Source organism: Achroia grisella, unplaced genomic scaffold (genome assembly GCF_030625045.1).
Source record: "Achroia grisella isolate CSIRO2021 unplaced genomic scaffold, CSIRO_AGI_Agris_v1 utg413, whole genome shotgun sequence".
Taxonomy (NCBI): Eukaryota; Metazoa; Arthropoda; class Insecta; order Lepidoptera; family Pyralidae; genus Achroia; species Achroia grisella.
The window spans coordinates 458,251-474,627 of NW_026712846.1; the positions used below are offsets into that span (position 1 = coordinate 458,251).

The 16,377-nt window shown below is 33.8% G+C and overlaps 1 protein-coding gene across 1 annotated transcript; it reads left to right on the forward strand.

Annotated features, from left to right (window-relative positions):
* The first annotated feature begins 7,955 nt into the window (after window positions 1-7,955).
* On the forward strand, window positions 7,956-11,856 carry LOC131844793 (waprin-Phi1-like). Its single transcript, XM_059193758.1, has 4 exons — window positions 7,956-8,052; window positions 9,213-9,404; window positions 11,211-11,375; window positions 11,658-11,856. The coding sequence occupies exons 1-3, from the start codon at window positions 8,031-8,033 to the stop codon at window positions 11,366-11,368; spliced, it is 372 nt and encodes a 123-aa protein (XP_059049741.1). The 5' UTR covers window positions 7,956-8,030; the 3' UTR covers window positions 11,369-11,375; window positions 11,658-11,856.
* Window positions 11,857-16,377: the final 4,521 nt, after the last annotated feature.

Sequence of the window (16,377 nt, forward strand, 5' to 3'; positions counted from 1 at the left end):
TGCCATCTATGTACATTTACGAACTGTGCCTATTTGTTAAATCGCATCCTGAATTATTTAAAACATCTAATGATTTTGAGACCAAGTACACAAGGAGGCGTCCTAATAAATTATATTATCCGTTGATAAATTCAACGCTAGCAAGCTCTAATTGTTATCCAATGGCCATAAAAATATTTAACAAATTGCCAAAGGAGTTAAAACAATTAAATAAAAGCAAATTAAAAAAAGAATTGTATAATTGGTTGTTATCTAACTGCTTTTATAATATAGACGAATACCTTTCACAAATGGTGAAAAAGTGACTATTACTAATAAATTAATTAATTATAATAATATATGTATGTAATGATGAGCAATGTATAATGACAATATTTCAATTGACAATTGTCTGTTGCATGTCAGAAATGACTAAATGTGCGAACAATATAATAATATTCAAAATACCACATCCAATGTACCACATTTTATGCAATAAAATTTCATTTCATTTCATTTCATTTCATTTCATTTCATTTCATTTCATTTCATTTCATCATAGTATTGCAACATATTCGTATTGAGCGGTTCGCTTCGTCATTTCTAAAGCACTGCAAGACTCGAACCCACTTCCAGCATTCGTGTTTCCGGAGAAATACGATCGGATTCTTCAAGACTGTGGTGAATTTTCAAGATTTCTTCTCGGTAAGCGTGCTACATCTTAGTTTTATAATAAATAAATTTTTATTTATAAAAAGTTAAGTAAAGTACCATTAGTATTTACTAATGGTACTTTACTGGCTTCACCCAGGTGAACATAACTTTGTGAGATTTAGATATATTCATATAATATATCTGTAACCTACGCCACTTTGAAATAATGTACATATCAGTGAAAGAATTATTAAAATTGGTTATGTATATATTTACTATATCTATTTCGAACATACATATATTCAAATCTTTTGTGTTTCATAATGCATGTACATATGCTTTTGTAGATTTATGTATTGATTAAAACATGAGAAGTGTGTAAAGATAGAGTTATTTAGTAATCATTTCTCTCTGATTTTGTCTAATATAAAATAAATAGCTATGGCGATAGTTTTGATTACAAAATAAAGTAAATGGTTACCAAAGTTTATGAACGCCTGGATACACCAGGGTTGTCAGGCAATCATTGTCGATCATTAAATAACCATTTTAAAAAACCCTTTCGGTCTTATTACAAAAAATCTGTTAAAACTCGGACGAAACGTGGTCTAAATGGTCGTGGTTTAAACCATTCCTAAAGTTAATACTTGGAATAAACCTAACATTATTATGAATCCTGATCTAACAGAGGACTACTTAGTACTACAGTTAAATCGTTCATTATGTATTCCATACAGAAATCAGTCACTCATGTCTGTCACCGTACGTTCCATTTTACCAGAAAACTGAAAAGATCAAAAATAATATTAGTTCAAAGAAAAATGTATAAACTAAAAATAAATTTATTTCTATTTATCTATGTCTTCATTATAACTATTTCATTAATATATAATATTTATTAATGTACTATTAGGCTGAAAATCAGTTTTAAATTACAAGTAGGAGTCCTATACGGAGAAAAGGAACGGCGAGATATTTTTATTGGATCGTTCGAATGGTGACTATTTCAAAGTCAAATGAGTGAAAAAATAACAAATAACGTCTTTTATATATTTTTATTGTCGTAAAATTTGCTTTAAATATTTTTAGTTAATATATTTTTAATTTAGTTAAACTATTTTTCCAAAAACTACAACTTACAATAGAATTTTTAAAATGGAGTTTGTATTTTTGCATTTAGACCACTGTTAAACTAGGGGCATCGCAGGTCTAACTTTAGACCATAGACGAATCACGATTTAGAGATAAACTTCATTTTGTAATAAGGAATACATTGGTGAATGGTTTATTACTAGTGCTAAACCAGGTTTATCTTTTTGTAATAAGGCCGTTTGTCTTCTAGATAGTATATACCACAATTTAAAGAAACCGAATTGAAAATGATTAATAATATAATAATCGCCATCTAATCCCTAGCTAAGCAGAGCTTGTGTTATAGATACTAGATAACGGATATAAATACATAGATACATTTTTTTTGTAAATAAATACATAATATACATAGAAAACGTAGAATGTAGATGATTTTTATCAGTTAAAACAAATTTGAACGTCTAAAAGTCGATTTATAATTATGCTGAATATTATTCTGCAATAGATGAGTTTTTTATTTAATGATTTTCTTAAATAAATCTTCTGTACTATAACTAAAATAATAAATAACATTTCATGCTTGTTTGTATAGGACAAACAAGAACACTCATGAAATGTTTGTACCATAGCAGGAATCAAACCAGCGACCATAAAGCTGTATACCAAGGTTCCTCCAAGGCGGACGATAATATCATCATAAAAACAATATAGCTAGCTCACCTTAAAGTACACATTGTTTTGTATGCAAGAGGTGGAAACCCTAAGATGGGTAGGTAATTAGTAAAATAAATGCCACGCGAATAAACTCCTGGGTATTCCCTAGTTCATAATAAAAATAATAAATCTGTTGGGTACAAAAGCCCGCCATCCTAGGAGTCCGATTTTAATCTGAAATATCCATTTCGATTATTCCAATATGGTGGGCATAATGAAAAGACGGCCGGGTCGCGGTTCGTGGTCTCTCTCGGGCATTTAGTAGGCCGTGTGCTCATTAGTACATAGTTTCAGGCTTCAATATGAAAATATATATAAAAACTCTCTTTATTTATTTATTCCCAATTAGATATTATTTTACGGAGAATTCTCAGGAGAAGAAAAGTCACGGAATCTTACATACTTTTTATTTATTTTTATTGAATTCCCGTGATCAAGGCACTGAAATGCCTTGATTACGGGAACTCAATAAAAACACTGGCAAAATATTGGCAACTAAATAAATATTTAATTTAATTAAATAAATATTTGAATAAACTAAATAAATTTTATTTATTAGAATAAAAATAAATAAATATTTCTTTATTAAGTATGACAAATTCCATGCAAATAGATATACATCTAAGAATACAGTAACCTATGTATTTTTTTAGCATAACACGGAAAATATTTTTATTAAACATATAATAGTAAGTAAATAATATATACAATAAATAGTAAGATCAATAATTAACTCTTTAAAAATATTTATGTACAGTTTGATAAATATTACAACAATGAAACAAAAATAATATGCAACCAGTATACTAGCTGTACCCGCGATTTCGTTCGCGTGGAATTTAACTTTATTTTTCTGAAATAAAAGTAGCCTAAGTTACTCCTTTTTACATCAGCTACCTGCCAATAAAAGTCCCGTCAAAATCGGTCCAGCCATTTCAGAGATATGCCGGAATAAATAGACAGACAGACAGACAAAAATTAAAAAAAATGTATTTTGGTGTACGTACCGTATTTATATACATATGCATGTAGTAAAAAACAGTTATTTCAATATTACAAACAGACACTCCAATATAATTAATATGTATAGATATGAAAGTTAAAAAAAACAGTCCGATGGAAAATAAACGTGTGTCCGAAGCATTATATCTAATATGAGCTGTATCAAATTAAATGGAACAGTGGTCCCACTAATGCCGCCTGTGATTAAGTTGCCCTTACAGGTAAATGGAGATCGACTTATACCTCCTGTCTCCATGCAGAATGTCCTTTATTCTGTTTTGAACGCCATCCAACTATGTAAATCGAAGAGGCTTTAAGAAATATTACATTTCTATTTTTATTAGAATCCATCCAATGAATTCTTTTTTTATTATTTACTAGTTACCCACCCCGGCTTCGCACATGTTCTTTCTTATTCTTATCTTTCGCAAAGATATTTGAAAAATACATGTTTAGATCTATTAAAAAAAAACCGATTCAAAATCCGTTGTGTAGTTTTAAATATTTAAGCATACATAGGGACGGACAGACAGCGACAGCGACTTTGTTTTATACTATGTAACTAGCTACTCGCCCGGGCTTTGCACGGGTGTACATGTATTATATATATAAACCTTCCTCTTGATTGACTCTATCTATTAAGATTCAAAATCCGTTGCGTAGTTTTAAAGATTTAAGCATATGTACATAGGGACGGACAGACAGTGACAGCGACTTTATTTCATACTATGTAATTTTTAGTAAACAGCTTATACAATTTATACACAATAAATAGTTTTACACAATTTGTAAAGACAATAATAAATATCTCACGAATTTATCTTTAATGTTAAACTTATATTTAACCAATTGTCTTGTTCGTCCATGTGGAATTCATTATATATAAGTATAATCATTACACAGTATAAAACAAAGTCGCTATCGCTGTCTGTCCATCCCTATGTATGCTTAAATCTATAAAACTGCATAACGGATTTTGAAGCGGTTTTTATAGGTTTTAGCGGTTTTAGTGGTTTATATATGTATATAATACGTGTACACCCATGCGAAGCCGGGGCGAGTACCTAGTAATATTATAATTAGCTATTTAAAATTTAGAGTAACGAATTCTATCTTTATAATATAGTTTTAGTAATTGGCACATATTTTTCCTTATTGTTTAGTTACATGCATATTACCCGTATGTTGGTAGATCACAGATGTTATACTAAAGTTCAAGAGTCAGATAACCTTTGTTCATCACGAGTTCACTGAGCAAATGTTTGTACTACGTTTTAATATTTGATACTGTCTTTATGAAACACCAAGTAGCTTGGTTCTTGCTTTGTGAGCTGTTTCGGTTCTAAGGTGGAGATTAAACAGTGAAATTACAGGATAAGAGGCATGAGATCATAGTCCTATGAATTGGCAACGCATGGGTGGTATCACGGGTGTTACATGATAACGTGATATGATAGTGTGATACATATACCATAGGCGACGGTTACCGCTTACTATCAAGTGAGCCGTCAGAATGTTTGTCATTCCAACTCCTTTTTTTTCCTTCTCCTCTTCTTTTCAATGATGGAAAAGAGACATTGTGATTTCAAATTTACCGCATTTCACTAAATGCATACATATGCATTTAGTGAAATGCGTATCTACCGTATATACTTACATAAGTATATACGGTAGATACATAAAAAAACAATTTAAAAATATTTTGTCTGTTGTCCATCTGTTTGTTCTTAATATTCTCGGAAACGGCTGGACCGATTTTGACGGGGCTATTACTCGCAGATAACGAATGTTATAAGGAGTTACTTAGGCTACTTATTTTAGATTTTCTCTGTATTTAATTAAAAAAGAAGTTAAATCCCGCTCGGACAAAGACGCAGGAAACAGCTAATTTTTTTATATAAGAAAACATATATTGGTTTTGAAAAATTACATAAATACCCTTTTTATCTCCTAAGTTTTGTGTAGTAGTAGTCTACTATAAAGGAAATATTAAAATATAATTATTATTAAGTTTACTTGAACTCTTGGCTTGAATCTTATTAATTTTATACAGGTATTTTATATAATTATTTTGTTATTATTGAATAAATATTCTTTTGTTCAATATACCTTTATAATAAAGACTTTATTAACAAAATGTTTTATGCTTAATTTACTGTAATCTAACAAAATTTATTGTACAAATTTATAGCACAAATTAATTAATAAATTACTAAATTATATGTTTTTTATATATTACTATTATTAATATTTCTTCATCATCGTGCGCCATTCACCAACTTCTGTCTTTTCTCCTATACCCAAAGGTTGTCTGGAAGAGATCGCATAAGCGATAAGACTGCCTTTTGCGATAAGATAAGACTTTTGTAGCTATATATTCTAGATATTGTTTTCTTTTGTATATATATATACATAAATATACTATATTTGTTGTTATGGTGAAATACAGATAATAAACAAAAATAAATAAATTTTGATATAAGTGAAGTGACACAGTGATTTTGTACCCATACCACAAGCTCTACGTAGTTGACACTAAGTATTAGGCTAGGCGCTATGTGAGTTGTCTAGTGATAATATAAAACAACATTACTTCAATAAAAAAAATGAATATGAATACATACACTGCAGACGCTCACCTAAAACGCCTTAGGTACTTTTTCAAGAAGGATATATTAAGGTTTCTTAAGGGTAGGAACGTGTATGTGACTCCCCTGGTGTTTCAGGCGTCCATGGGTTAGGGTAACCGTTTACCATCAGATGGGCTGTATGCCTGTTTGCCAAAATCACAGTATAAAAAAGACATATTGAGTAAAGACGTCATGGATGTAATTAAATATATTAAAAACACTTAATTATCTCAGAAATAACTTAAAAATATAGTTACAAATATCCAGTTTATTTATTTATCATTAATAATATCATTAAATTAATTGTATATTTCAACATTACATATCACTGTATTAATATTACTAAAAATATTTATTTTAATTAAAGATTAAATTGACTTTATTGGTTACAATAAACTTATTTCCTTTGCCTCATATTTTGGAAATCTAATTAAAAAGATAGGCGATAACAGGATTCTGAGAAGTCAAATGAAATGAATCGTATTTTTCGTATAATTATAGTTTTGTACAATTCCCGTCGCGTCGGTGTCACTGCGAGTTATCTGAGTGACATTAACTGAATACATACGACCGTAACGTTTGGCAAACAAACGAGAAATATTATTAAAATTTTCATACGGTAAAGAAAATAATAATAATAATATATCTAACGTACTTATGCCAAATACTAACAATCTACCTTATACTTATAGTTTATTTGACTGATAAGCTTCATATACATATAATCTATCGACTGAATATTCCTGTTGAGATACGCACTAGAACTCTGAGAAATGCAACTGGTCACTAATAAAGAGAACATTCTTTTTTAAAAAAAGAAAAAAGAAATATAAATCTGCCTGTTTTTATTATTGTTATTAAAATATCATAAGAGCATACAGTTTTATGCTCTGTTTTTATTAAATAATTATTTATACCTACACGCCTTATAGAAAATTACTCTTAGACGAAGTCCAAGTTTGTGAAAGAACGTCCTGTAGGTCTAGTTAAGTAACTGCATTATTTACGTGCCGCTTTATCACTCTTTAAATAATTATTTTATAATATAATACAAAAAATAAAAGCTAGAAATCCAGCCAACGTGGACACTGACACTAGTAGGAATTCAGTAATAGTTGTCCTCGGAGAATATAATACCACAGATAATATAATATTACATAATACAAACATGGTAAGGGCAGGTTTCAGTTGAAGGGTGAGAAATGTCAGACAAAGGACATCTTAACAACACATAAGGGTATCTCGGGGTTAAAATGTAGACGGGATCTCCATGATGCTCTTCATTTTATAGGTAGGTAGTAATATGCTATGCGCAAGAAGGCGCCGAATGGTCCTGATCCAAAAATGTTAATATAGTGTTATTTTCGGTTTGAGTTTTATTTATTTATTTATTAAAACTTCAATGCACATGTTACTGGAGCGGGAACACAACTACTATTTTAAGAAAAACCAAATACTAGTAAAAATGTGTATTCTTCCCAAAAGGGCTCACAGCAAGAAGTAACAAAACAATATATGGTTAGTCAAAAGTGACGTATAAAAAATAGATATAAAAAACATAAAGTTTATAAAAAGAATGGTAGACAAGCTGCCAGTAACAGCACAAATACATAAATAAAGGTGCACATGGCGGACTTAACACCTTGAGGTATTTTCTTCCAGTCAACCATTGGGCGAACAGAAATTCATGTGGGCGGTGCATTATCAAAATTTGAAATTAAAAGTAGAATTTGATATTTGAAATTTTATGTACCTTGCCACCTACTATGCGCCGTCAATTTGTTAGTAAATCTAATAGGAGCGTAGGTACATCATCAAATTAATTGCACATCGTTCCCCGCCCTGTAGAGCTGTGTGTATCAGTTGTTATTTGTGCCGAAGCGTTCTCACAATAATTGGACCAAACGAGAGTTATAAAGTATCTGAGTAGGTTGCTAAGTGAAATTCTCAGCAGGAATAATGCGTTGGAGCCCAGCTATCGGTGAGTGTGGTTAATGTATGTACGTGTTTATCTTCGTACTGCAATTTACAGAGTACAGAAGATTTGTTGATCTTGAATTTGTGTTTCCACAGTCAATGTTGTTTTGGCCTATATTCTGTTTGTATATGCTTCGCAAATTGTAAGTACATAGATTCCTTATTATACTATTGTGTGGCACAGTATTAAGTATATTTTGTTACATGAGGAATTGACTTGTAGTATACAAAAAGAATCATCGAAAACTGTGTTCAATACATCGCTCTATGTATATTATTAAATACTAGTTATACTAGCGTGTTCGTCCGCGTGGAATTTAATTTAATTTTTCTAAAATAAAAGCAGCCTAAGTTACTCATTATTACATCAGGTACCTACTAAATAAAGTCCCGTCAAAATCGGTCCAGCCAGAGATTAGCCGGAACAAACAGACAGATAGACAAACAGACAAAAATGGTAAAAAATGTTATTTTGTTGTATGTATCGTATTTATATTCATAGGCATGTAGTAAAAAACGGTTATTTCAATATTACAAACAGACACTCCAATTCTATTTATATGTAGGTATAGATGATCGAATTGAATTGAGATATAAAGAGACTTTTAAATCTATGTTTTAATTGACAATACGAAGTGTACGCACAAATGTGTTAAAGTGTTTATTGTGAGTTATTTCTTACGCGCAATTGTGTTAAGGAGTATGATTGTGTGTATTGATCTGCATGTTTGTGTTTTCATCATGCTGATTCCTATTTTTAGAATTGTTAATTGAGATAAAAGACAACCTGCCCATCTTTATTATCTTGTTGTAAAATTACACTAAGATATGTTCATCTGTTTACTCGTAATAACAAATAGATTGACAGATGATATTATTATTGACAGCCTCGGTGGTCTGGCACAACGCTTTATTTCCGATGGTCGCGGGTTTAATTCCTTGCACTGCGCATACATTTGTATTCATGAGTATGATTGTTTATATCGGTCTGGATGTTTTCTATGTATATTATGTATCTATTTACAAAAAGAAATATTGATTAGTATTTATATCAGTTATCTAGTACACATAACACAAGCTCTGCTTACCGTGGGACTAGATGGTGCTGAGTTAATTGTCCAGGGTCTAGGATTATTTATTTATTTATTATTAATGGTTTTTCAGCAATCGTTTTTACACTAGCGGTGATGGTACGAAGCGAAATAGGCTCGTGTCCCCCAACACTGCCGGTGGACATCTGCGAGGGACAGTGCAGCCTCAGCCGACCCTGCGACGGGAGCCAGCTCTGCTGCCCAACAGCATGCGGTGGTTCTATGTGCGTCGACGCGATGACTAGGCGACATTTTGTCAATTTCGGTTAGTTTAAATAAATAAAATAAAGAGTGACACCAAAGTTCCTGGTAACGACGAGCTCAACCCGGTTTCTAATGTTCAGGGTACTTTACGTAGTCCAGTTGACCCTCTGATTGATCCCCCGTCCAATTCAAACGGGGATCAAAATTACGACAGCGTGAACCGAGTTTCGAACCCCTAGCGATGCCCTCAGACTAATGTCGTATCCTTCAGCCGCTCCATAAGTCCTTCCGCGGGTTTGGAGTGCCATCTGCATTGGCCCCCTAACGACCGGTGAAGCTGTAAAGGCCAGCTGCGGCGAACAGCATTAGAGTAGTCCGAAAAGTTTTATCTAGTTAGTCTGTAATCATCCGCTGCAATATAAACATATGTACCAAAAAGTACATACATCTTATACGTGTACTTATGTAGTTCTCTGGAATACCAACGCCTTCACCATCTGCAACAGTTCACATATAATTTAGCCCAAAATTTGCATAGTGATCTATAGTGAAATTATTCGTTTTAGGATATACTTCATAATTAGTAGGATCGATTGTCCAAGTATCAGTTCTAGGAGCCGTTTCCTTCCCGAGATATAGCGTTCCAAATGCTCCCAAAGTTTTGCTTGTGTTATGATTATGATTGTTTGTATTGGTCTGGTTGTTTTCTATGTATATTATGTATGTATTTACAAAAAAAAAAATATCTTAGTATATCTGTCTGTTGTTTAGTACCCATAACACAAGCTCTGCATAGTGTTGAACTAGGTGCCGCTATGTGTGTACGGCCCCGGGGAACGCATGGCGACCCGGGGTATGTATGTTTGTTGGGGTGTGTTTAAACAACCCCTAGTGAGTAAGCCACGAGCCGTTCCCTAAGGCGGCCCGGTGGCCAGACCACCAACGGCTGAATCTGGTCGCTGTTGGTGTGTCTGTGAGAGAGTCCCCGACCCGTGTCGGGGCACCGGGCGGCGGGCGGTGTTGCTGTTCCACCGTCTTGCGCCCGGCGTGGAGGGGGGCGGAGGGTGCTTGCACCTGAAGTCCCAACCTAGACACTCGGGGCGGCGGATGTAGGGGCATCCTAAGCTCCAAGGAGGAGAGTGATCAGAGGAGGGTGGGCGCGGAGTGGTCCCTGCGCCCACATCCGAGCGGCTCCTTCAGTGGAGACCCGCGGCCGGCATGCGGACGAATGCTTCGGCGGACCCGCATGACGGCGCTTTCACGCGGTTGTAAAGGAGGAACACCGGGGGGTTTTGGTGGGTCGGATTCGTCCAGTCCCACAGTATTCGTCCGCTCCCCTTCATAAAGGCGGACGTTTCGGTACTGAAACCTTTCCCCTCGAAAAAAAAAAAAAAAAAAGGTGCCGCTATGTGTATTGTAGCTATATTATTATTTAGCCAGGCTTCGCACGAATGTATATATATTATACATATAAACTTTCTTTATCTGTTGAGCCAAAAACTACATTAAAATCTGTTGCGTAGTTTAAAAGATCTAAGAGAAAAGACAGCGGAAGCGACTTCATTTTATACTAGCTCTGCCCGCGGTTTCACCCGTATGTAATTTATAGCCTATATGTTATTCTGATGTATAAGCTATATTACTGTAAAGTTTCGTCAAAATCCGTTCAGTAGATTTTGCGTGAAAGAGTAACAAACATCCTTCCTGACTAATAAACTTTCGCGATTATAATATTAAATAATAACAATAAGACTGATATAACGACTGGGATAATGTGTATAATCGCGAATCATGTTTTCATACCTCTTTACATAAAGAGGTATGGAAACATGTACAAACAATTAATTTACTATTTCTTATATTTCAGTGAAGAAAGGTCGATGCCCAGAGTTCCCTCGCGGTGTGTGGGTGTGCACACACACATGCACCGGGGACTCGGACTGTCCCAGAGCGTTGAAATGCTGTCCCAACCGCTGCGGAGCGCTCACTTGTCAGAAGCCAGAAGCTGACGAGGAGGCAACATAATAAATAAAAAAAAAGACTATTTCTGTAATTTTATACTTCCGTTCAAATAGTATAACAACTACATGATCAAGTACATGACCTTACATCTAATGGTTGCGGATTCGATTCTCTGACGGTACAAATATTTGTATACACGAGTATGATTATTTGTTTTAAGTGTTTTCTAGGTATATTGTGTATACCTAGAAAATGTATATTGCGTATGTATTCACAAAAAAAAACGTATCTATGTGTTTATATCAGTTGTCTAGCACCCATAACACAAGCTCTGCTTAGCTTCATAATAAATAAAAAAATGACTATTTCTGTAATTTTATACTTCCGTTCAAATAGTATAACAACTGTATACAAAAAATCGCGATAGAATAAAGTTAAAGTCAAATACATGACTTTACATCTAATGGTTGCGGATTCGATTCTCTGACGGTACAAATATTTGTATACATGAGTATGATTGTTTGTTTTAAGTGTTTTCTAGGTACATTGTGTATACGTATACACAATGTACCTACACATACGTTATATGTTATACGTATGTATTCACAAAAAAACGTATATATGTGTTTATATCAGTTGTCTAGCACCCATAACAGAAGCTCTGCTTAGCTTCTGATTAGACGACTCTGTGTAAATTGCCCAGAGTTATTATTATTACAATCGAGATTTTAGAGCTTTTGTTATTGTGTACGAGAAATATTAAATATATATTAAACCGCAAAAACTCGGCTTAATGCAATTTTGCAAAAAAAACGCGCTGCCAGTGTATCTCTATTTATGGCAACGCGGCTCTCAAACGAATAAATTGATAGCAATCCGCTTTTGTTGGTTTAAAAACTGGTTTTCAGTAGTTTTTTGTACTGAACGATGGAAGTTCATTCAATCGGTTCGAGATTTTACAAATTATATTGCAGACATAGCAAACATGAATATATTTTTTCTTTATCTAATGCAAGTGAAATTTTGAGGACATGCCGAGAGAAATCCTAAAGTATCGTAAAGATTCATTTATACTCAATATTTGTTTATATGACGATATACAGTCTATAGCACACGACGTCACCTCCGATAGTCGCGAGTTCATTTCCATGCATAGTCCAACCAGTTGTATTGTACCCGTAACACAAGCTTATAATATTATATATACCATAAATCAATTTAGCATATAAGTAATCTATCGTATTATATACGGCCCTGTGTGCGCATAAAGCATACATGCTTTTTAGTATACAGTTACATAAGTTTAATTGTAAGTCATTGTTGTTTTTTATAATAAATAAAAATAAATAAATTATGTCCTTTTACATATTTTATTGTACAATAAAGTATTACAAACACACAAACAAGCTTTGCTTAGCTTGAGACTTAGATGGCTCTATGTGACTTGTCCTTATATATTAATACTAGCTTTTGCTCGCTGCTTCGTTCGCGTTAATTTATCCTCTTAGGGGTGGAATTTATCAAAATCCTTAGGGGATGCCTACGTCATAGTAGCTTTATGCATGAAAAGTCTCAGCCCGATCGGTTTAAAATTGACAAAGTTTCATATAAACTTTCATCCCCTATTATCCCTTTAGGGGTAGAATTAATCAAAATCCTTTCTTACGGATGCCTACGTCATACCATCGTATAATTGATGGTTGTCAGTGGCCTAGCTACCTATGGACTAGGTGGAGAAGTGCCCCGGGGCCCTTAAGCTTAGGGGACTCTCGAACCCTTACCAGAAAATCTCGATCGACTTAACTTTTCAAAATTTCTCCCATTTTCAAAATAAATATGACAGGTTGCAACCTGACTTTAATCATGGCAACTTAGTTGAGAGAAATTCGAAAGTTATACCTTCGGAATTCTCTTAAATTCTTTCTGTGGGTTGGCAGTGCTATCAATTTGCGGATAGCTATATGTGCGTTTTAATAAAACTGTAAAACCCCATTTTTTTATTTGCCCCAGGGCCCTTGGTTACCTAATTACACCACTGATGGTTGTATTGATGTAGAAATATATAAGTGGAGCGATATCTCTTTACAATCTTCTAAAAGATCTTGACCTCTCTAGAACCGCAGTAAGTTCTGTGTTACATATGTAAGTTTGGGAACTGCTCAGATCATCAATTTTCCTCTCTGCCAGACGATGGAACCGGTACCTGCACAATGTATCGATGGATCAAAGTTCGTATCTCGAAGGTTTTGTGCAATTGGTAGAAATATCCCTGTGAAACCGGGGCGGCTCGCTAGTAAATACTATAATTAATACAACTATAATAATATAATCTCAAGACAACTCACACAGTGCCATCTGGACCCAAGTTAAGCCAGCTAAAGCTTGTGTTATGGGTACTAGACAACTGATACAAATACATAGATATTTTTTTTTCGTAAATACATACATATTATACATAGAAAACACCCAGACCGACACAAGCAATCATACTCATGAATAAAAATGTTTGTGCCGTGCGAGGAATCGAACCCGCGACCATCGGACGTAAAGCGGTGAAAACTAGACTCTATTAAACTGTAAATAAGGTCCATTACTGTCTATTTTACATCTGAATACATTAATATTAAATGTCTTTAATTTGTGGAATACTTTACAAATTGTTACATAACATTTCAAATATATCATTTTCAATTACAAATCTTTTGAATCTTGCTTTCTTGTGAGTGAATAAACGGTGTGGTGTAATATGAACGTATTGTGAGTAAAGTAATTTGGTCGGTCGGTCTGTTATAACGCAGGCTACAGGCCTATATACCCGAAGTGAGATTTAATTTTCCTCAAGATGAATTTAGATTTGTTATACCACCACGATTTTCCATTTATATTATATAATATTCATTCGACGGAATGAATGACGTAGCAAGTATCAATTTATAAAACATTTTTTTATACATTACTAGCTGTACCCGCGACTTTATCTGCGTAAAATACTAAGTTTCAGGCATCTTTGAAAATGATGATGCTACCCTATAATCTTTCATCTCCTCTTTCAACCCCTTTACAACCCTTTTACACATTAGAAAACAATCTATGTCCTTTCTCTGGGTTTATACTATCTGTGTACCAAATTTAATTTAAATCGATTCAATAGTTTTGGTGTGTAAGCGAGACAGATGGGCAGGGTTAATTCCGCATTCATAATATTAGTAAGGATAACTAAATAAATGAATAATCTTGGACAATTAATACAGCGCCATCTAGTCCCACGCTAAAAAAAGGTTGTATTATGGGTGCTAGATAACTGATATAAATACTTACGTATATATTTTTTGTAAATACATATATAATATACATAGATACCCAGACTAATATAAACAATCATACTCATGAATTTGTACCATGCGGGGAATCGAATCCGCGACCATCGGAAGTAAAGCGGTTAGCTAAACTGCCAAACCGCCGAGGCCGCAAAACTAGCTGTTAACCGCGACTTCGTCTGCGAGGAAAAATATTAAAAAGGCATGGACGCTTCCATAGGGTATTTTTTAAGTTCCAGGATTGTAGTGCGACAATTCGCAGGCGTGTACGCGTCGTTAAAATTTAATAATGTCTCAAGTGCAGGTCAATTTTGGAGGCGAACTTCATTAGCCGTCGAGGACGGTGTAAAGAAAGAATTTAATTAAGAACAATAGGCGCCACGCGATAAATTCCTATAAAAACTGGTCAAGTCAGAGTCGCAGCTACGTTACACAGTTCAATAGCCAAAGTGTTTTTTTAATAGTTGATAATGGAATGGTGTACCCGCCTGCGCCAGTGGAGGATGATCAGACGAACATGAGATCAGATCATATAGCCCTTCGTGACAAAGTCACTAGGAATTTATCGCTATGGTTTCCAGGGGAAACCTACACCTGACATGGTACATGGCTAGCAATCGGGTCATCAGTCTACATTCCCCCCAATCAAAACTGAGGAGGAATTGCGTGGAGATCAACCTGATATTGCTAGCAATGGATAATATCGATCCGTGCACTCAAACTTTCGTTTATATATTAGTAATATCTATTCATGCATACATTACCTATTATTATATCTTTTAAATCTATAGGAAAGTTATTATATAATTGTACTAGCTACTTGTCCCGCCTTCGCCCGAATGTACATGTATTATACATATAAACCTTCCTTTTGAATCACTCTATCTATTAATTATAAATTATTATATATAATAAAATTCAATACAATGTAAATTGTTATGAAAAAGGAAATGTGTGAATAATATAATATTTTTATTGGTGTTAGTTAAAAAGTCACAAACATAATAATTACGAAATAATTAATTTACTTCGCAGAAAAAAGTGAGTAATGTATTAAATCAGTCCACATTGCTAACAATCCTTTTTCCCTCAGTCAAATTAGCGAATCCTCCAAATAGTACTGCAAAGGCAATTTGCTCACTGGTGAAGAGATATAGTTATTACGTTTAGAGTACAATGGGACTGGCGTGTACTTTTAGTTCGTACCAAAAACCCTATAATTTAAAACAACAAAAAAATGGAAGTTCCTTACTTTGTCTACCTATATGTAAATCACGAACATAGTAGGAGAAAAAACTTACTAGCTTGCTATATGTTGGTGGGTAAATATAAATTATTTATTATCTCGACAGTCTTACTTTATTCATTTCTGTGTTCGTTTCTATTTTCAAGGCGTTTTTGTCATTTGGGATTGGTAGTGATGAGACTGAATTGTTCTGGAATTTTCCTAAGATACATAGAGATCTTGTACTTCTTAAGTACTTGGATGGATTTTTTAATTTCAACTCAAAACTATTAAAATTCCAGAGGTGATCAGCCGGATGCGTCAGTCGAAACCATAACTTCTATGTCTTTATGACATTTCCATCTAAATTAGCCAAAAGGGTTAATTTTTGAACAATATTTTGAATTTGTTGAAAGGTAGAGCCGAAATATCTTTCGGTGTCTCATTGTAGAATTTAATACTCATTCCCATAAAAGACCTATTAACTTTATCTAAATGGTACTTGGGAACTGCAAGTTAACGGCTATATT